Source organism: Mustela nivalis (genome assembly GCF_964662115.1).
Source record: "Mustela nivalis genome assembly, chromosome: 5".
NCBI lineage: Eukaryota > Metazoa > Chordata > Mammalia > Carnivora > Mustelidae > Mustela > Mustela nivalis.
Window position 1 is genome coordinate 7,156,460 of NC_139024.1, and position 20,919 is coordinate 7,177,378.

General features: G+C 50.1%; 1 protein-coding gene across 4 annotated transcripts in view; it reads left to right on the forward strand.

The window, feature by feature from the left end:
• Positions 1 to 20,919, forward strand: part of AGPAT4 (1-acylglycerol-3-phosphate O-acyltransferase 4) — a 114,196-nt gene that overhangs the window by 29,307 nt on the left and 63,970 nt on the right. For all 4 annotated transcript variants that reach the window (XM_082729502.1, XM_082729500.1, XM_082729499.1 and 1 more), the window contains exon 2: positions 5,661 to 5,925. In XM_082729502.1, the coding sequence (XP_082585628.1) occupies positions 5,748 to 5,925 (178 nt within the window). In that variant the 5' untranslated portion in view covers positions 5,661 to 5,747. The remainder of the gene's footprint in view (positions 1 to 5,660; positions 5,926 to 20,919) is intronic.

Below are 20,919 nucleotides of genomic sequence, written 5' to 3' on the forward strand. Positions count from 1 at the left end.
GACTCTGTCAGTCTTAACTAAGGGTCTCCTGTTTGTCGCCTGATTGAGTGCTTTAGGTGGAGGTTCTCTGTGTCTGTTTGGAGGACGATGCAGTTTGAATTCTCTCGTGGGGACATTCCGAGCTTTCTTTATTTGCTTATGTTTCCACTGGAGGAGGTCAGCGGCCAATGGCACCATCTGCTTGACCACACAGAACTCGCTTCGGGAGTCCCTGGGAGCGGAGCTAGACAGCTGTGGGCAGGGCTGCGGCTCTGCGTCCGCTCACTTCCCGGCGAGAGACAGCCCCGAGCTGGCACTTTCTCTTGTTCTGAGGGCCACTTCTTCATGCCTGCAAGGACTGTTCCAGAGTTAAGAAGGTAAAGACTACGGGAGCTTTTGTGAACGCATCGTTTCCCGTGTCTGAGTCACTCGTGGAAAAGGAGAGGTTAGAATTAAAACAGCTGGGGGAGGAAATGTTTTAACACACTTGAAGGTAAATGAAAGAAAATGTCAGGCTCTGGAAATGTAGTGAGAGAAAAACTAAGTCGATTTCTCTCTCCCTGCTTTCCCAGAAATGCCAGAGTAATACATCGTAGCGGCCCCCCCGGCCTCCTTATTTTCTTGCAACCATGGAAAAATTCTCCCGTTATTTGGGCGCTCCCTGTGTTCAGGCGCTCTGCTAAGGGTTTGACGTTCGTTTGGAATGTAAAAAATAGGTCTTGGTTTTTTGCTGAGTATTTACATTTCTGGATGAGCCTTGATCGTCACAGCAACCTCGAGTTGATTTCACCAACAAGGGAGTGATTTCTGGATTTCCAGCCGGAGCTGCCTGACTCGAAAGGTCCCCTGAGCCTTTCCTGGTCTCTAATGGTTGTGCTGTGTGGCCTTTCCCAAGCACCTGTGCCTGCATGCAGGGTGGCCTCCGGTGGCCTCCACGTTGCAGAATTTCTCTTGTCTGTGGCTCTTGGACTGGATTATCACCTCTGTCCTCCCCTGCCGGGGGGCTGCCAACACTCCTGTTCTTTCTCCTCAAGTCTGCGAATGATATGCTTGTTCTCCACCAGCCACCTGTGGTTTCTCCCCTCGTGCACCACCTGTGTCCATCATCTGACCACATCTAACCGCAAGGCAGGCCGGGAAGGGGGTCCATCCACCTCTCTGCCCCGGGAAGGGGAAGATCTCCTTCTCATTAGTGAAAAGAGTGATCGGTAGAGGAGAAAAAAGAAACCACCATAATTCTTCTGCCAGAAACTAGCCACTATTAATAGATGGCTATGACTATAGAAATAGATGGAGATGTGAATGATATAAATATACACATTATTATTTTACAGACCGGAATCATGCTTCTCTGTTAGCCGTTTTCACTCAGTTTATTACATTCTTCAAAGGCCTGGACTCGCTGGTTTAATGTGTCTGTTGCATAGTTGGTTCACGGTCACTCGGCATCCCCCGTGTGTAACCCCTAGGTCTCTCCCGTCCTTGTATGAACGACCTTTTTAGGTTTTAGGTCCTGGTGGTACACAAGGAGCCTCCTTCCACTGAATAAGGAGCCTCCTCCAACATTAATGACAGATGTTTCAAGCAGCTGGGAACCAATTTAACATAGACTCAGGGGTAACCATGTGCCCTGAAGGACTGCCAGAGACTTTGTCAAATGATGAGTTAGATTCCAAATCTGCTAAACCCTCCGTGGCGGGGAAGTAACGGTAATTTGGAGTGACCTATTCTCCTTGAACCCATTACAAACCCTGGTAACAGGAGCTTTTCATCTATATTTAAAACGCTAGCTCAGTAATTTTCAGATGATGTGTATTAAGCTCATGGGTCAGACTTGACCTTCGGAAAAATTCAAATAATGTATACAGATTGGTTTCCTGGCATTTTTTTTTCCTGTTCTCTGTGCTTTCCTTTAAAATGTCATGTGTCAGCAGTTCCTCGTCAATGTCCCCCTCACTCCCCAGACTGTGATTGGCTTGAGCTTTAATATCTGGCAAGTGCTCCCTGCTTCTGTTCTCACCCACAACCAACTTGTGCTTCAAGCCCTGATCACGTCATTTCTTCCCTCTGTCCCCTTCTCACACCTGACCTGTGTTGGTCTCTTGCGGCCGGATTTCACTTGTGCACAAGCCAGTAGTGTTGGGCTTGAAGTCTGCACCTGCCGTGCCTGGAGCCGGCGCTCAGGGCCGGCGGGCGAGTGCCGGGGGCGCCGGGTCGGACTCTTCATTGTGTAAGAAACCACGACAGATAACGGGCACTTGGCTTCCTCACGCCTGCCCTTGATGATAAGAAATATCTCTGCTCACAGAAACAGGACAGGGCAACAGCTGCGTGGTTATTTGTTGGTTTGTAAACTCCATCGATCGTTGCTCTCATCGCCTGAAAAATAAAGCTCGTTGTCACTTCCTTGCTTCATATCAACGACAGAAGTGACTTTGCTGGGAAGGTTCTCCCCCTAACATTCCCAGTAGTTACCAATCCAAGAGGGAAAGAGGCGAACTATTTTAAAATATTTTCAGTCTACCTGCGTTCGCCCCTGGAAAAATCTTTATACCATCTTTTCTCCATATGGCACTAAATTGGCTGATGACCACATTCCAGAAAAGGTTCTTTTATTCAATGTAAGTAGAGTGATTCCCCCAGACTTCCATCTGGAATGAACTTAAGACTACAACACATATTCACCCAGCAGACGCCTCCTTAAATAATTTAGCCTAGTGTCTCTTTTGCTAATCAGTCCTAGGACGAAGCCAGTAAAATTGTTTAATAACCTCATGGCACTGCTAATCTTTCCTTTTTTAGGCAATTCCTTGGCTAGTCCTATATTTTGCTCTCGCCTATACAATTGAGAATCAGTTTAAGTTAAAAAAAAAAAAAGAAGAAAGAAAGAAAGAAAAGCAATAGTTTCCATGGAATCCTTTTTTTTTTTTTTTTTAAGTTTTTATTTATTTGTCAGCGAGAGAGGGAGTGCGCATAAGCAGGGGGCGGGGCAGAGGGAGAAGCAGGCTCCCCACTGAGCCAGGGTCCTGATGTGGGACTCAATCCCAGGACCCTAAGATCATGACCTAAGCTGAAGGCAGATGTTACCTGACTGAGCCCCCCAGGGTCCCACCTCCCTGGAACCTTGATCCCTCTTCATTGATAGAGAAAGAGAGACTCAGAAGAGTGAATTTACCCGAAGATCCAGGACCAGTAAGAGGTATGGCAGAACTTCAAACCCAGACAGCTGAACCCACACTTAGCCGCCACCACACCAATCTAGGAAGGGGGTTTGAGGAAGTGCGGGCAGAACCAAACCACCCAAACCCACCTGCCTGTGATTCCCCTGAACCATCACGGGTATGGCATTAGAGTCCCCCTCCATGAGATGCTAGTAAGGGTTTTACTCAGGGGCATGGTGGTCCCTTGTCTTTTACAAGGAAAAAAAATCTTACATTTCCTTTTTAACACCCTACTCCTGTCTGGACACCGAGGAAGACTGCATTTTATCCTCTGCCTTTCCAATGCCAGTTGACTTCCTTTTCTTAGTGTTAAGTCAGCACACAGAGGATTTGCCGAATACTCCACCAATCCTAGAGCCCAGAATCCTAGTGAGGAAGCATCCTTCTTCTGGCCAGATTGTATGGAAGCTTTTAGTAGCTAATGTAGGGACAGTGAATAAAGCCCATGAATATTCAACATCATCCTATCGCTGCTGCCGAACTGTAAAGCAGTGTGCATCACTCCTCTTTCTGTGGCTCCTCGAAGTCAAGTGCATGGAGAGTGGGCTGCCAGCTTAATGCCTACTCATTCGCGAGAGGCAGGGTGTGTTAGAACAGGGTGTGTCTGAAAGAGCTGGGCAACCTGGAGATGTCTGTGGGACGTGCCACCTGGGAAAGGTCAGAGATGTGGTGCATCAGTCTCTGCAGGGGCCTGGCTTGGTGCCTGAGAGCAGGCCTTCTGGGAGAGTGGGGTGTCTCAGCGGAGGCAGGCCTAAGGTTAGTTTTCATTTCCCCCCATCAGAAATGTATGGAAGCTATGCATGAGTACTGTGTACCTTCCAGACTATCTAAGCAAGTGTAAATGTTCTGGAAGAACATACCTTATGTCTGTTCTCCTGCCCAAGACTATCTTCAAAACCAGTCTGGATGGCCAGACACAAGCCCCATTCCGCACTTGGAGCCTCACTTGTGATTCTGAACTTCAGTGAAGGCTGTGCTAATTTTTGTGTTTGGGGTCATCTCTGGGCTGCTCTGTAGAGCCCAAGGGGACATCCCCCACCCCCGGTTCACACCCCAGGAGCAAAGCAGCCCAAGCAGGTGCACAAGAAAGAACTCAGGAGTAAAACTGAGAGCTACGATTAGTTATGGTCTGTGACAACTATAGGCAAATCACCCAACCCATGAGTCATCTCAGATTCTTATTCTGAAAAATGGGATAATAATAATACTCATTATTCACGGGATTAATGGGAGGCTTAAAGTGGTAAAGTAGATGTGAAACTATTACATAGACTCTTTTGTGTTATTAATAAAGACTGCAGGGAAGTCCAAGGTCTTCCAGCTATGACCGCACAGAGCTCATCCTAAAGCTCGAGCTCGTTTCTGGGCAAGTTTGCAGTGCGATTCTGCTTGTAGGGGCATGAGGCTGTGATGCCTGGCCACTCAGCTTTATTTATTTTCCCACCAGAGTATCTGCACCTCCTGCCTTTACACTTTTTCCCCAGGCTCGATTCGCCACACCATGAAGTCATCATTATGCCATTTTGGGGTTGGAGACGGAGTCTGGTTGCTAGGCGTGTTTCGAGTTTCTTTCTGATTTTAGAATATGTACACGTGTGTGTGTGTGCACACGCCTGTGTGAGAGTGTGTGTTTATGTGTGTGTGTGTGTGTGTGCATGTGTGTGTCAGGGGGTGGGGTGGTTGGGGGTGGTTCTCTTGCCTTCATCGTTGGTTATTTGTGTTGACCCGTATCTCAGAGTTCCTTCCTTGCCCACCTCCGTTAAAGTGTCCCACCTGTATAGATACATTTTTTTCAAATTAAGCGCCAACTCTGTGCCAATGATTGTTCCAATGGTTGGGGAGAAAATGATGATTTTCAAGGTAATTGTGTCCCCGGGAGAAGTGACAGTGCAGTGCAGGAAGGCAAACAACTGGACGAGCGCCCGGAGAGGACACCCCGTGGCATGCTAGTGCAGGGACTTCGGGAGGGAGCACCCCCATCTCACGCAGGCCAGGCTTGCCAGGAGAAGAGACGGGGTGGGCGCGGGATCTGGAGGATGGGAAGTGGAAGCGGGTGGCCGAGGGTGTTCAAGCAGCGATGGCAGCAGGAGGGAAGGCCCAGAAACACAGCCGCTGCTGTGAGCCCCAGGGACAGGGGCCGGCCCAGTGGCGGAGCCGGAGGACTCCGGAGAAGCTGTGGAACCCTGGCCAAGTGGCTTGACCTCTAGGGTCTCGGTTCCCCCCTCTAATAGCAGCAACTACCTCACAGGGCGTTGGACGATTAAAGGAACTATTCATTTTTAAGGGCTGACACTGGGCCTGACCTGAGTGAGCTCCATGTAAATCCTGAATACGAATAAACCAGCTCACGTACAAGATGTTGAAGCTTCAGAGCATCTTTTTAAGAGTTACTTTTTTTTTTCCCTGACTCTAAAAGCACAGACAGTTTTTTGTAACATGTATCATTGGTTTGTGTTCTAGACGCTGTCCCGAGTGCTGGGCCTTTTTCCCCTCTGGAAGGATTCCGCTGCGAGTATTTATTTGTCGGGATAAAAGCAACCGCGCGCCATGGACCTCATCGGGTTGCTGAAGTCTCAGTTCCTGTGCCACCTCGTCTTCTGTTACGTGTTCATCGCCTCGGGGCTCATAGTCAACACCATCCAGCTCTTCACTCTCCTCCTCTGGCCCGTCAACAAGCAGCTCTTCAGGAAGATCAACTGCAGACTGTCCTACTGCGTCTCCAGCCGTAAGAGCTGTCGCGCGTTCTCTGTTTGTGTCCTCCCTAGTGCGGGGTCAGACGTGGGGCTTCAAGGGCCCCCCACCCCCAGGCTTGCCCTGGGTCCTCAGCCACTTCTCGTTCTTTTCTCGTTTGTTCTGGGTTTGAGATGACTGTGTCGTCCTCACTCTGAGCCAAATTATTTTCTCAGCATGTCATGTCCGTAGCCCACCATTCGGTTCAGGCCCGGAGGGGTGATCTTCCGTGGCAGGTACACGGGCGTTCTGTCTCTGGGTTGGTAGTCTTCCCCCTCCGAAGCAATCAGCGTGAACAACTCCTTGGTTACTCTCTCGGAAACAGCATCCGTGTGTGTAAGGGGATGGCTACGTATGTGTGGCTCTTATGTGTGGACACGAACGCAGGCGGGTCTCTGAGTGTCTGTCTAGACCCATGATACATACTCGTATTCTTTAAAACGAAATGACAATATAACATAGTGTTCTCTTTCTTGCATCTTTTCTTTACCTCTTTATTTTGAGAGAACTGTAGATGGATGTGGGATTGCAAGAAATAGCACAGATGGCTGCTGTCTACCGTCGGGCCGGCTGTCCCCAGTGGGAGGGAACCCCTTGCATCCCGCCAGGATGACGTCCCAATAAGAAAACCGACACTGACACAATCCACCAGCCCGAGTTAGATGTGTCCATTTTTATATACATGGATTGTGTGTGTGTGTGTGTGTGTGTGTGTGTGTGTGATTACGCTAGACTACTTTAAACATGACTCATTCTCCTGGCCTGAATTTTAAAACCGAAATGAAAAGGAATAAATCAGAATATTGGGAATGCCCAGAGATGGATTTTGTGGTGGATTGGCCTTAACTTTCCCCTAGTCTCAACAGTAGAGAATGCAGTAGGTCATTACCAATTACAGATGTAGGTATGAGTGTAATAAAAAATATGAGATCTTTCAAATCAAGCAATTTAAAAATCTCAGCTCTGTGACATTATGCCAAGAGTCCGAAATTATTGGTATCTTTCTGAAGCCCTTTAAATGAAACAATCAAATTTGAATTTGAATCACAACAATACAAGCTGCAAACGATTATCCAAATGGATTACTACTGATCCAATCAGTTATTTTTAAAACTTCGAGATACTAACTTGTGAGAAAAGAAGATGATAGAAACATCCTTACTCATGATTTCTCTCACCAACCCAGAACTCGCACATACGTCTGATGCTCTTTCTGATGTGGTGTCAGTGCTGACCCCCTATGTTAGTGTGTTTTACACAAATACGTCTTGAAAATATTCCTAAGATCATCGAGGCAAGTTATAACTGAAACAGGAATCTTTCTTCCACGTGTCTATGCATGTCAGGTGCACAGCCATTCAAGGCAAGAGTACGTAATGCAAGTTTCTTTGTCATACACCGTACTCACATGGGTCTGCCATACTTAGGCATCTGGAAAAGGGTCAATTGTCAGAGCAGGGCAGAGGCTGTAGGAGGTGGCCTGGGCCTAAATTGTAACTGTGTAAAGAGAGAAGAGTTTGCATAGTCAAGGGAAGGTGCTGATCGTCTTACATTTACCTTCCTATTTTTAAAAAATATTTCATTTATTTATTTGCCAGAGAGAGAGAGACAGAGAGAGCACAAGCAGGGGTGGGGGGCAGGGCAGAGGCAGAAGCAGGCTCCCTGCTGAGCAAGGAGCCCCAGGTGGGACTCGATCCCAGGACCCTGGGATCATGACCTGAGCTAAAGGCAGAGGCTAACCCACTGAGCACCCCAGGTGTCCCATACCTTTCAATTTCGAGTGGCTTTTTATACTCCAGCAAATCAGTATCTACTTAAACAACATTTAACAAAGCAAAGCTGATTGCGCTTTTCACTGAAACCCGTAATTATGTGATTTGTATACACCTATGAGATTCCAAAATCTGTCAGTTTGCAATTTGAAATCAAGTCTGTTAGCTCTGTCCTAACCCCAGCCAAGTTTCAACCCGTGGTTCAGAACTGGGTTTCTCATTTGGAGTCCAGGAGTAAGAGGGAGAGGTAGAATTCGGGATCAGAGTTCCCAAGAATTTTGCTTGTAGTGGAGAGTGAGGACACACCAAGGTTACGGGCAGGATCATGTCAAATTCTTCTGAGGCTGCTTCTGGTGGAAATTCAGATGGGCAACAGAGTCAGAAAGCAAAGCGGATTTTTATCCATCACAAACTGATCAAGTTATTGTAAAATAATTCCAAATGAAACTTGGGAACTAAGCATCCAAGACCGGCAGCACGTGCCCACACGGGCAGCCTCATGGGAAGGGTCGGCAACACGTCCACCCGCGGGCAGCTCCCTCAGGTCCACCCGCGGTGGTCTGTGCCCACGGCCCCAGAGCAGAGCTCCCACGGGCCATCTGAGCAGCCACGGAGCTGTTCTATAGCCATGGGACCAGAGAAGGGAAGGAGCAGTCCCGGCTCCCGGGAAGTGAGCAGGTGGTGGAAGGGCAGGTGATGCCGCCTGCGCTCGGCTTGTGGGCACCTCACTGTAGTGAGTTCCGTGCAAAGTCGGGGCTCATCCTATTCCCAGCTTCTCTTTACCTGTTGCCCTAACACGTGCTGCACAGCAAAGCTGCTCCTCTTTCCCCATTCACGTGCCGTCTCTGGTTGGTCGATTTCTTCATACCTGAGTGCTTCGCGACGACGACAGGACATGTAACAGACAGGTTGCTGGCCAGTGATGGTCACAGGCTGTGGGTCGCGGGCTCCTCGGCAGCCTGGACGAAGAGATGGCCAGCTTCCTTCTGTGGCTTCTCCCTCCTCCTCTCTCTCACTTGAGATGAAAACTGTTCGTGGGGTTGAATTGTGTGTTCTGGTGTGTGAATCACTCTAAAGCTTAGAAAGCCAGCAGCAGCCATCATTCGCCACTGATATTTTAAGAAAAAGGCAGAATAAGTTGTTTCCTGGAGACTCAGACCGCCCTTCCCATTCACGTGTTACTAATAGGGCTCTATCCTCATCCCGTTCTCTTCCAATGTTTGTTAAGAGCTTGGTGTTGTACCAGCTAAATCCGAAGGAGTCAGCAGCCCTGGTGTGGTGAAGCCGGCCTGGGCCAGGCCACGCTGATGTGAGTGACACGTAGAGACAAAATGCAGCCAAGACAGCTCCTTTACCAGCAAGACACACAGCACCGAGCATTTCATTCTGGACGCTGGGACTAACATCAGGCATCCCACTTGGAAAGCGTATTTAATCTGGATGGCTGGGTTTGGGATGGTTGCTTTAGTTTACTGCCGCATAGATTTGGAGGCAGGAAAGGCAAAGACAGCAGGACAGCTGGGTGAGGACGGGCAGGGCGGAGCCAGCCTGGCAAGGGGAGGAGCCGGAAGAAAGGGACATGGGGAAGCCCAGCAAGGAGCAGAATTGAATTACGTTTCCTTTGCACAGGATGTGCCTTTTAGTAAGAGATGGCCAGGACCGGCTGGCTTGTTTTTCTTCCCCTCTGACACTGCAGGTTAAAAAACAAACCAGAAAGATGAAAAGAACCTATTAATGGCAGAGTTTTTAAAAGGGGCCGGGGTGGAGGTCAGGGAGGACTGCCGATGACCTTAATGATCCAGCCAGGAAAGGGCTGCTGCTAACACAAAGACCCCCCGGCGTCCCCACCCCAACCCCGGTGCCTTGCTGCCAAGTTCCCTCTTGCTGCTGATGCGCTGTGTGGCTGAGCTGCCCTGTTGAATCCTCCGGGCTGCGACACTCATGGTTTTCCGTGTGTGTCCGATGCACAGCTCCAGGGGCAAGACTGCCTGGTGGCGAGGGGGCAGCGGACATGTGGAGTGCCAAGACACACAAGAAAACATCTGCCTTCCTGCTTACAGCCCGCCTCTTCTTTCTTCCCATCAGGGCAGGTAACTCCTTGGATAGGTAACTTCAAAGCATGAACTATATTTGAATAAACAGGATGGGGTGGAATGGCCCAGGATGCCAAGGTTTTTCTGGTAATGGGTCTAGATGTTTTGTTTTTGCACTTGGGAAGATGTTTCCTCCATCTTCAACACCCCTGGCTCTGCCCCTGACTTGGTTATCGGCCACTTTACTAATAGTTGCCAGTATTCAAGCAGGAAGAGAGAAGCGAGCTCGTCCTTACAGCCTGTACCACCACTGTGTGTCCTACCTTGAAACAGACATTGGTTTTCCTGCTGTAATAATAATAGGCATTAGCAGTGGACTCCGGGATATCTGAGCCACGTTGGAGCTGTGAGTCGAGAAGTGGGGCCTCAGCAGTATGGTGAGCTGGGCAGAAGTCGGTCTATGATCCTCTCTGGAAGGATCTGAGCTCAGTAACTTGCCAGAACAGCCTCAGCAAAGGGACGTGCATGCAGGCAGGTTGGAAGGTACGAGATGCCCAAGGAACTGTGTGTCCCAAGGCACAGAATTCCCGGGATGTGGGTGGAGTTGAAGATCCTGGAGACAGGGAGGCAGCTCCGTCCTCCTAAGTCAAAGCGGATTCTTGACCCAGCCAGTAAGTGTCATTGGTAGGAGACTGATCCATCAGGAAAAGGGTCGCTGTGACCTTTTCCAACAGGTCCTTGGGAGAAACATTGTGTCCTGTTACCTTGGCAGCTGGCCGGATCTCAGCCGGCATGTCTCTTCCCAGCCTGATTAATGGCAAGGCTGCCTTTCTCATTTAATCCAAACTGATTTGTCAGTCTTTCTTCGTGGAGAGGTTTGACTCCTTCACTTGCTACAATAGTTTCTCCTCCGGGACATCAGCGAGCGTCTTGGTTAGATAATCCCAAAGCCCCTCGTCCTGCTCCCGCTCATGCAATCTGGGCTCCCACTGACAGGAGGGTCCAGGTAGGAGCTGCCGATAGCTCGGCTGGGAGCCACGGCCAGAAATCTGGACGTCATCATCAAAGGTCTTCTGGTGTGGCCTTAGCAGGTCGCAGGGGGTGGGCGGCTCCCGGAGCTTATAGGTAACTGGCTGTATAGGGCCACATAAGCGGAAAAGCCTCCAGCGGGGGCTCTGTCCTTCCCTGCAGCTGTGTGATCCGTCAGTGGCTTTGGTGAACGGTCAGAGGGAAGGGCTTCTGAAGACCGGTGACGAGTGTCGCAGCGCTGCCTGGAGGTTAGCAATCGGACCCGAAGGCAAAGCCCAGATCCCTGAATAGAGCGGGGGCGGAGGGAGGGGCGCCCACATTTCTCTCAGGAGAGCTCTTCCTCTCCTCATCGTCACCCGAAATGTGCTGGTCTCCCCACCCCCAGCTCGCACGAGTGAAAACACGCCGGCTTCGCCTGCAGTCACCCTCTGACGGCCTGACCTGCAGGTTTCACAACCTCCGCAGTGATGTTTGTCGAGTGCTTTGGGGAACGGGCAAAGAGCATCTTGTCCTCCTAATTTCTGTTTGTAAGGACGATAACCTCCTTGTCAACCCAGGAGATGACCACGGAGTCCAAGACTGGATCCCTGAGAGGAGAAGAATCAAGCAACAGAGATCCTCTGCTCAGGAGCTCCCCCTGCCCCCGGCAATTTTTCCAAGTATGGAGCCTCGACCACGTGCAGGGTGGAGAGGCTCCTGACCCAGGATAACACAGGAGGTAGAGGGGCTGTGGTTCAATCTGGGACCCCTAAGAGCAGTGCTACCTGGCATGGCCTGGGTCCCGAGCTGAGGCCAGATGTCCCCCTGGGGACTATAGTAAGTGACATTCCCTGGCACTATGGAGAAAGGAAAAGAGAAATGCAGTCATAGGAGGAAGTTATTTTCATTCCTAATCATTGCAATCACTGCAGTCTCTGGTGTTGAGGATGTATTAGGCATCACGCTAAATCTTCTGTATCCATTGCACGGGTTAAGCCCATAATCCCTGTGAGCAGACAATCCCCCATTTTGTGGCTCAATTAACCGAAGCTCAGAGAGGTCAGGTGACTGGTCTAAGGTCATAAATACAGCTAGTAATTAGGAGAGCTGAGGTCCCCAAATGCATTTGTTTCTACTGTATTCTGCAGCAAAGAGAGTACGTGACAAGAGTTTTTAACACCCACGGCTAATGTCCAGCAAACATCTGCTAGGATCATGCCTGGGCATGCGATCACTGTCTTGGTCCCAGGTGACCACTCGGGCACCTGTCGCGCTCTGCCAAGTGTTCTTCCACACACGCGCGTTGGCATTCATTCTAGGGGTCCTACGCGTCCCCAGGAGGAATGAAGGGGACCCAACGGCTGCCCTCAGAGGAGTCCAGCCTTGCGGGGAAGACGTGGGACCCAAACCATCATGGAGCAGGAGATAAAAGCTAGGACAGAGGTACACAGGGAACACAGAGGAAGAGACAGTCCATCCTGTGAAAGGGTCCATGTTCTATTGAAGCGACTTCACAGGCCAGGGGTGACGGAAGGCGGAGGTTTTGCAATATCTTGGCAAGAAGAGGAAAGGAGATCTAGCCTGAGGGAAAAGCATGTTTTAGCATCACCAAGGGAGGAAGCTGGTTTATTCAGGCCATCCCGCATTGAAAGGAGAGGCTCCTACCAAATGTTGAGACCAACCTGTGTCTGCAGACGGGCCCAGATGGACAAGGCCACAGCCGCTTCACAGGGTCGGGAGGACAGGAGGACAGGAGGACGGGTGAGCAGTGGGCTTGAAGCCCCCAGTACCATAGACGAACTCCCACGTATTCGTGCCTGGGGATTCCAAGCGCTGTGAACATTAGTTTATATCAGGATTTATTTTTGTCTTGCTCTGAGCGGCATTGTTCAAAATGTGCCTTGAGAAATTGTTAATTTGTTCCTTTTGAAAAATCTGTTCACACATAATCTTCTATAGACAGATACCCAGCTGGGTCATTATTTCTTTGAACCATGTTACACCCCAAGGATATAATATGAAGTAAAAATAGCATGATGCCGAAGTATAGAGTAAAATACCAACCTTACAAATATAGACGGGAAATCAGTTTATCGGAGTGCCATTTTTAGGAATTATAATTAAGTATGATTTTTTTTATTGCATTTATATTTTCTGAATGTTTTGTATTTCATACAACGAGCGTGCCTTACAAAGAAACAAAAACAAGAAAAACCCAAACACCCAAAAGAACTAAATAGAGAAGGGCTTATGGGAAGGAGTAGAGGGGGAAGAGATCAAGGAGCCTTTGCAATAAAGGTGGGGTGTGGCCGGGATCCTGGGGACCAAGGTGACGATTTTCACGCTCTGCTTTCCTATTTTTCAGACCTGCGTACAACATAATGAACCCCTCAGCAAAAACAGTAGTGAGTCCATAGAAAGGAAGTAAGAGCCACATGCTGGGGTTATGGGTTGAATTGTCACCCACGTGCCTGGCAAAGTGGCTTGATTTAGAAACAGGGTCTTTGAAGACAAAAAAGTTAAGATGCGATCAGTGGGGTGGGCGTTAATCCACTTGGACTGTGTCTTTACAAAAGGGGAAATTGGGTCAGAGCAACAGACGTGCACAGAGCAAAACGATGTGAAGACACGGGGAGAGGACCCGAGGGGGCAGTCTGGGGCCGATTCTGCGCGGCAGCCCCGCGGGGAGCCGACCTGTCTACACCGTGATCTCTGGCTTCTGGCCTCCAGAACTGGGAGGCAGTGTTGTGGGTGGGAAGCACCCCAGTTTAGGATACTTTGTCGCAACAGCCTGGGAAACCCAGTACACTTTCCTTTTCTAAGTCTCTTGCAGTCGGGCTTTACTTTGCGCTTACCGGTGGAGGGAAACTGTCGCGCCTGCAGGCGGACCCTGGGATTTTTCCTCGCCCTCCCCGTCCCCCTTCGCCCCCGTCGCCTTCACCAGGCTTCTGCTCACCCACCCGGCCTTGCTTTACCGGTAGCGCAGGAAACAGAGAGGATGCAGATGCACTGGCCTGCTCTCATTCATGGACCAATCCCAGGAATCCCTCTTCCCGCCTCTCAAAGTCAGGGACCTGCCATGAGTCTGGAGGGGCTGGTAACAGCAGATGAGGAGGACCCCGACAAGCTCACCTGGAGGGGGTGGGCCCTCGCGTGTCCTGCCATGATTGACATGCGGGTCTTCCAATGAATGGAGATGGGGGCTGCTCTCTTCTCCGAGCCTGTCTGTCTTGTATTTCCAACTGGCGTTTATTTTTTATCACTTTGAGTACACTATTCAGGTCCAGAACCACCAAAGCCACCTGCCTGGGAAAAATAGAATTAAACGGCCCTTCAATCCTGGAGAGAGGTCTCAGAAGTCAGGGAAAGGGAATTGCTTACACATAATGCAATACTTGGGTCTGTGTGAGTAACCATCTCCCTGGCTATTAAAGGGGGCAATCCATCGCCTCTTCCTGCTCTTCGCCTTGCATAAAGAAGTCATTGCAAATGAAACAATCTCAGGGAGGCATTCTGTCCCCGCTCCCATGTGCCTGGCTTTTGTGGTGTCAGGGATCAAGGACCGTGCCCGCCCAGCTTCCTTCAGATTCAGTGTCTTCTCCTCCTAATGGGTGCGCTGCTCCCCGACAGCCAGCCGCTGCTGGGGAAACCGTCTTACTGAGAACTGGGCTTTTACTTTGCGGACCTTTCCCACGCAAAGCTTGTTGCCAAAGTAGCTCTTTGTACGAGCACCATTGTGCTTATTTAGGGGGAAAAGGATTGGGTCTGCGATCTGACCTCAGCGGCCTATTATCCGCTCCATTCGTCAAGAAATAGCACGCTGTCTGGTCGGTGAGTCGGGGAGCGCATCCATTATCCCAATGGTCTTACCTCGCATAAGGGATTCAGGAAATGGAGTATGATAGGCAACACTGGAGTTTTTTTTTTTTTTTTTTTTTTAAATGAACATGTAATGTATTATTTGTATTATTATTTCAGGGGTACAGGTCTGTGAACCATCAGGCTTACACATTTCACAGCACTTACCATAGCACATACCCTCCCCAGTGTCCATAACCCAACGACCCTCTCCCTACCCCCCCCCCCCCAACCCTCGGTTTGTTTCTTGACATTAAGAGTCTCTCATGGTTTGTCTCCCTCCCCAGTCCCTTCTTGTTTCCTTTTCCCCCACGACCCCCTGCCCTGCCTTTCAAATTCTTCATATCAGAGAGATCATGTGATAAATGTCTTTCTCTGATTGACTTATCTCGCTTAGCATAATACCCTCTATTTCATCCATGGTGGTGCAAATGGCAAATTTTGGGTTTTTGATGGCTGCATAGGAGATATATATATATATATACATATACCACATCTTCTTTATCCATTGATCTGTTGATGGACATCTAGGTTCTTTCCATAGTTTGGCTATTGTAGACATTGCTGCTATAAACATTCCTGTGCATGTGCCCCTTTGGATGGCTACATTTGTATCTTTAGGGTAAATACCCAGTAGTGCAATTGCCAAGTCATAGGGTAGCTCTATTTTTAACTTTTTGAGGAACCTCCATGCCATTTTCCAGAGTGGCTGCACCAGCTTGCATTCCCACCAAGAGTGTAGGAGGGTCCCCCTTTCTCCACATCCTCGCCAACATCTGTCGTTTCCTGACGTGTTAATTTTGACTGGTGTGGGGTGATATCTCATTGTGGTTTTGATTAATTATTTCCCTGATGCTGAGTGATGTTGAGCACTTTTTCATGTGTCTGTTGGTCATTTTTGTGTCTTCTTGGCAGAAATGTCTGTTCATGTCCTCTGTCCATTTCTTGATTGGATTATTTGTTCTTTGGGTGTTGAGTTTGATGAGTTCTTTATAGATTTTGGATCCTAGCCCTTTATCTGATATGTCATTCGCAAATATCTTCTCCCATTCTGTCGGTTGTCTTTGGCTTTGTTGACTGTTTCCTTAAAGTACCTAAGAGTAATGTCACTGTGTTAGTGGATGCCGTGTTTAACTTGAGTAGCATCATTTCTGTTAATCTTAAGTGTATGTTTGGTTACGTGTGCGCATATACGTTTTATGCATAGTAGAGGGATATATAAATATACGCACACCCACATACATATATAATCCTTTGTATAATAAATTACTTTATATTTTACGTAGAGTGCAAATTTCAAGTGAGGGTAGTAAAGAAACAGCAAATTTGGTAATACACATGTGACCCTGAATTGTCTGAGCAGATGTTTGTCTTTGAGCAAGGCATCTTAGCTGTTGATGTGGTTTATAAATAAATCACTCCTTAGCCAAGGTTCCCATTTGTTTTCATAAGCATTAAATTTCACTTGTGACTTAAGTTACAGCTTTCAAATTAGGTTATAAGTTTGACTTTGGTGTCTTGTCACTTCATAAGACGATGGTGTGCGGTCTCCAAAGTGGGGTGGGTATTCCCTAGGAGGTAAACAAGGCAGGCCGTTAGGGTATAGAGAGAAATTCATGTTTCTGGTTTATGTTTCCTTTATCATTAAACAGGGATAAGATAAAAGACACTTAAAATATGTAATGAATTTTATAAAACATAAAATTTGCACGTGCTAAGAGTGCATATTTAATTTTTTACTTAAATAATCACAAAGCATTTGAAGACCACTGCCTGAGCCTACGGGTTTCGGTCCCAGCATTCTGGAGATAAAATTTAAGTATCACAGAGTTTGAGGCCAGGGAGAAACGGGCTGCGTAGACACAAGTTCCAAAGCAGAGGGGAGATGAGTGGCAAAGCCTCTCATTTCCTCTACTTCAGTTGATCTTGGGACCAGAGGGGAGAGGAAGCATTTCCAAACAGTTCGAGGCATCCCTGCTCAGCCCAGTCTCTCCGAGGTCTTCAGAAAGGAATTAAAAGTATTGGCCCACCTCCACATTTTGTTTCAAAGGAATAAAAATTCCTAGAAATGCCTGGGTGTTTTTATCATAATTCATAAAATACATACGAAACCGCCATCTGTCGCAGTGCAGAGAGGCCATCCCGTGGAAACCATTGAGTCGAGTGTTTTCTCTCCCATTCTCAGGCTGCCTTCGCAGTCCGCATGTAGCTGTTTTTGGGTCGATTTATTTGCATGACTTGTGTCTGGGGCCATGGGAAGGGGTGGGGGCAGGAGTGCCCTGCTCTGGTGTTCCCGAAAGGAAGCTGCGCTGGGAACTGTGTGTCCTGGATTCCTGTGTGCCGGCCTAACCCCCTTGGTGACAGGTCCTTTGTTTTTCCACTTGTAAAAGAGAGAAAGAGAATTTCACACGCTATAAAAACGTAGGGTGAAGGCATTCTTGCGGTTAGGACGCACTTAGTCAGCAGGCATGGGCCAGACGGTGCGGAGTGTGTCCTCCAAAGAGCTCTGATCCCCTGGGCTGGGGGAGGAGGACCACCTGGTTGGGGGGTGGAGGGATTGGGAGGAACACGCTAGGGGCCGAGGAAGACCCGCCTGGGAGGCGCCATAGCTGTGTCATTTCTTGCAGGACACTGTGTGGAGGGGGGATGGATGGAGCCCGCAGCCTTGGGAGGAAGGAGTCGGGCATGTGCAGAAAGGCGCCCGCAACACGGTCAAAGGCCTGTGGGGACAGGAGCTGTCTGGGAACAGCAAGGCAGGTGGGAAACGCTGAGCCCCTCCTGTGAACCCCGAGGAGCCTGGGAGAGCTTCCCTTCAGGGGACAGTGTGTCGCAGGGCAATGTGCGCACGGAGGAGTTGTTCCGATGACCTTTGGAGTTCCTCCCAGTGTTAAGAACCTGAGTCAGGAACGTTTATCCCGTAGACGGGGCTGCAGGGCGCCTACCTAGCCCTGGGGGCAGAGAGAGGCGTCGAAGGCTTTCTAATGAGGCAGCCCTCTGAGTTTAGCAGGGCGGACGGGGCCCCGTTTCAGAGAAAGTGGACCAGATGGAGGTACGCTGGATGTTCACGGCATGTTTATCCCTAAAGGAGGGGAGGCTGGAGTGGCATCAGTTCCCCGGGCAGGAGGAGGAACATCCTCAAAAAGGAGGCCTACTTGGGTGACCGCTGTGCCTGACAATGGCTCCCAGGAGGGACATGATGGGCGCGGAGTGGAGGGCTTCCCCCTCTGCCTCCTTCTCCCCCTGTGTGGGTCCTTATCTGCCCTGAGGGTCTTGAAGGTGACCAGCCTTTCAAGTTTGCCTCCAACTGGCAGGGTCCCCAGGCTGTAGGACTTCCAGTTTTATAATCAGGACAACCCCAGGCAAATTGACAAGTTAATCTCTGTAACTTTGGTCAAGCGCAGGAACCCAGACCGAAACCTGTCTCCAGAACTAAGAAATGAGCTAATGTTCACCGTCTGCTCCTTGTAGGTGATCTTAGGCCCAAGACAAGAAACACTATGGCTGTGTGCACTCCCAGGCACTAATTTTTTACTTAACCTGACTTTTATCTTGTGAATTCACCACCTCTTATTGCAAAAGGGCTATCTTGTGACAGACCCCCTACCGTGACATTTTAGTTTGCACATCCTCTGTGCAAACACCACGGCTGATCGTCCTGGGTTTTGTAAACATGGGTCTTCGCATACCTGCTTCACCTAGTGGTCCTTTCTCAGTGGGAATGAAGGAGCTGTGTGCGTTCAACAGGAATTATTTTCACGGGAGACTTCCGTTTCGAGGTTGACTGTGTCAGGCCAACATTGCAGCAGGAGGTCCTTTTCTTACTCTTCTCGTGATCATTTAAGCCAGGGCTTGACCGGATGGGACAGCTCCTGGCTGAGATGGGCAAGTGGAAAGCCATCTTTCATGTCATTTTCACCAAACTAATGGGTGTGGAGCTCAGGACTGTTTTCTTGGGACAAAAGTGGGGAATGCCACATTTGAAGAATAAGGCCATGCCTTCCAGCAAAGGCACTGGGCAGGTGCAGGGCGCAGAGCACTGGTTAGTGTGTGACTAAGGACCTCGGGTCTTCATCAGGAAGCTCTGTCTCAGTCCCACCATCTGTGAAGCCCGCGCTGGCTCTTCCCTCAAACCCTGGGAAGATGAGTCACTTCCTTCCGTGGGGCTCCCTGGCCCTTGTCTCAGTCTTGACTTACCTTATTGCTGTCGGGAATGTGAGCTCCCCAGGGACAGTGAAGTTTGATTGGGAGTCGTCCCAGTGGCTGGCCCCCTCCTGGCACAGAGCAAGAGCCCTCCCTGTGACGGTCGTCACATCAGTTGGGGGACCGCCCTGGCCTGGAGTGAGCCACTGTGCACATGGAACACCCCGCTTGATCCTGAAAATATGTTCGTGTCCCCTGCAGGGGTGGGGACGGGAGGACCCAGCTGGACTCGTTGCATTTCACTGTTTCTAAGTCATAATTACTGAGTGAGCCCAAACCTGTCTCTGGAGTACTGATCTCGTGTAACACACAGGAGGGAACAGAAGACCATGTGACTCACTCTTGAATAATACGGGAGAGACCTGAGTATTGTAGGATTTCAGTTACTCTCGTCTGGACGAGTCGGGGAAGGCTCTAGAAAAGGAATGACATCAGCCAGACCTCAGAGAACAGAAACCTGGGGTGAGGAGCGAGGCAGAAGGCACGTGTGCCCAGACTCCCACTTGCATGGGGCTGAAGCAGCTGTCTGGACTCGGACTAGCTCACGGTGCCCAGCTGCAGGGAGGGGGCTGGGATTGGCGTCCACCAGCCACTGGACTCAGCTCCCTTAGCTCCTCTGTGCTGGGCGCCCTGATTCTTGGTAGATGGGTTTTCTTCCCCCAGCATGGCTGCCAGGAGCTTCAAACTCTCATTCTAATTGCTTCTGCTACCGAGGAGGAGAGAGCCCCCCCAACCCCAGCTCCAGGCCTGGCCCAATCTGAGTCACAAGCCCATCTCTGTAACCAGTAGAGCCGACAGTCCCCAGTGCCAGCTGCTAAGATACTCCAAGTCAGTTACGACCACAGCAGCACAAACTTACAGTGTATCATATTATGAGACAAAGGTAATAACTACTCAAATCTCGCCTCTCCCTAATTAGTGTATTGCATTTTACTATTACGTCTCTTCTGGTGGTGATTTACACCATGGAGGCAGCAAATCTGTACATTGGGCTCTTGTCTTTCCCCTGGAGAGCTGGCTGGGAAACATTTTCCAGCACGCCACTGTCTGCACCGTCGCTCTGGACAGGGAGGAGTACGGAAGTGACCTTGTGCAGGTCACATGCCCCCCACTGAGCGTGGGCTTCTGTTACTCAAAGAAAGAAGGACCCACCTGGTCAAAGACACCAGCCATCACAGCGGGCGTCTAGGGGTGGACGAGTCGACAGAGGGCCTTGCCAGGGGTCGTGATAGCACAGGCCCAGGGGTGAGCAGGGAGGGGGAACCAAGATGACAAAGGGACTCACCCTGAAAGCCAGGTGCAACCTCGCGGGGAGAGAGGTCTCTGCACCAGGGACCCCGGACGACCCATGCTGGGGTGGCCCGGGGTGGGGCAGGGAGTGGGCAGTGCTGGCCACGCCCAGACAGGGAGGGCTGTGCCAAGGGGCCAAATGGAGCAGGTATCCCTGCCAGGCCGTCGCTTTCCCCAGGGTGGTTGGATGCTCATAAACATGTGACTGTGCATGCGCAATGCGTAGCTTCAGGTAGACGGGGCAGATGCTAGTCCCATATCTCGGGCGAGAGGCAGGATCGGTGGAGCAGAGGTGAGATGCAGTGAAGCACCCTCCCGTGGGTGCCGCACCCATGCGCGGCCCTTTGTGTAGACGAGGGAAAGGCTTTCATCCTGGCTGGGATATGTCGGCACCGTTGCAGCAGCGCATACCCCACCTGACACCCCATACATCTTTGAAAAGCAAACGTGCAAACAATGGAAGGCCCTCCGGGTCAATCTGGTAAACATCTATTGAGTACCTACTGTTAGCAACTCCCAGGCATTGTGCTCTAGGTGCTGGGCACGCAGAGAGGACCAAGACCCAGGTTCTGACCCAAGGTGCCTTGTGCCCCATCTCTGTCCTCTGCTGCACGCCACCCCCCACCCCCGCCCCAGTGGCTTCCCAACAGGAGGACCGCGTTTTCCTGGGCACTTGTGTCTTTGCACGTCTCCACACCTGTGCTTGCTGTACTCTGGCCCCTGGCATGCCTCCTTGTTCCATCTGCTCGTTGTTCAGAAATGTTGAGAGTCAGGCCAGAGCCAGGCTGAGGGGAGCGCCAGGGAGCCCGGCACAGCGCACCCTGTGGA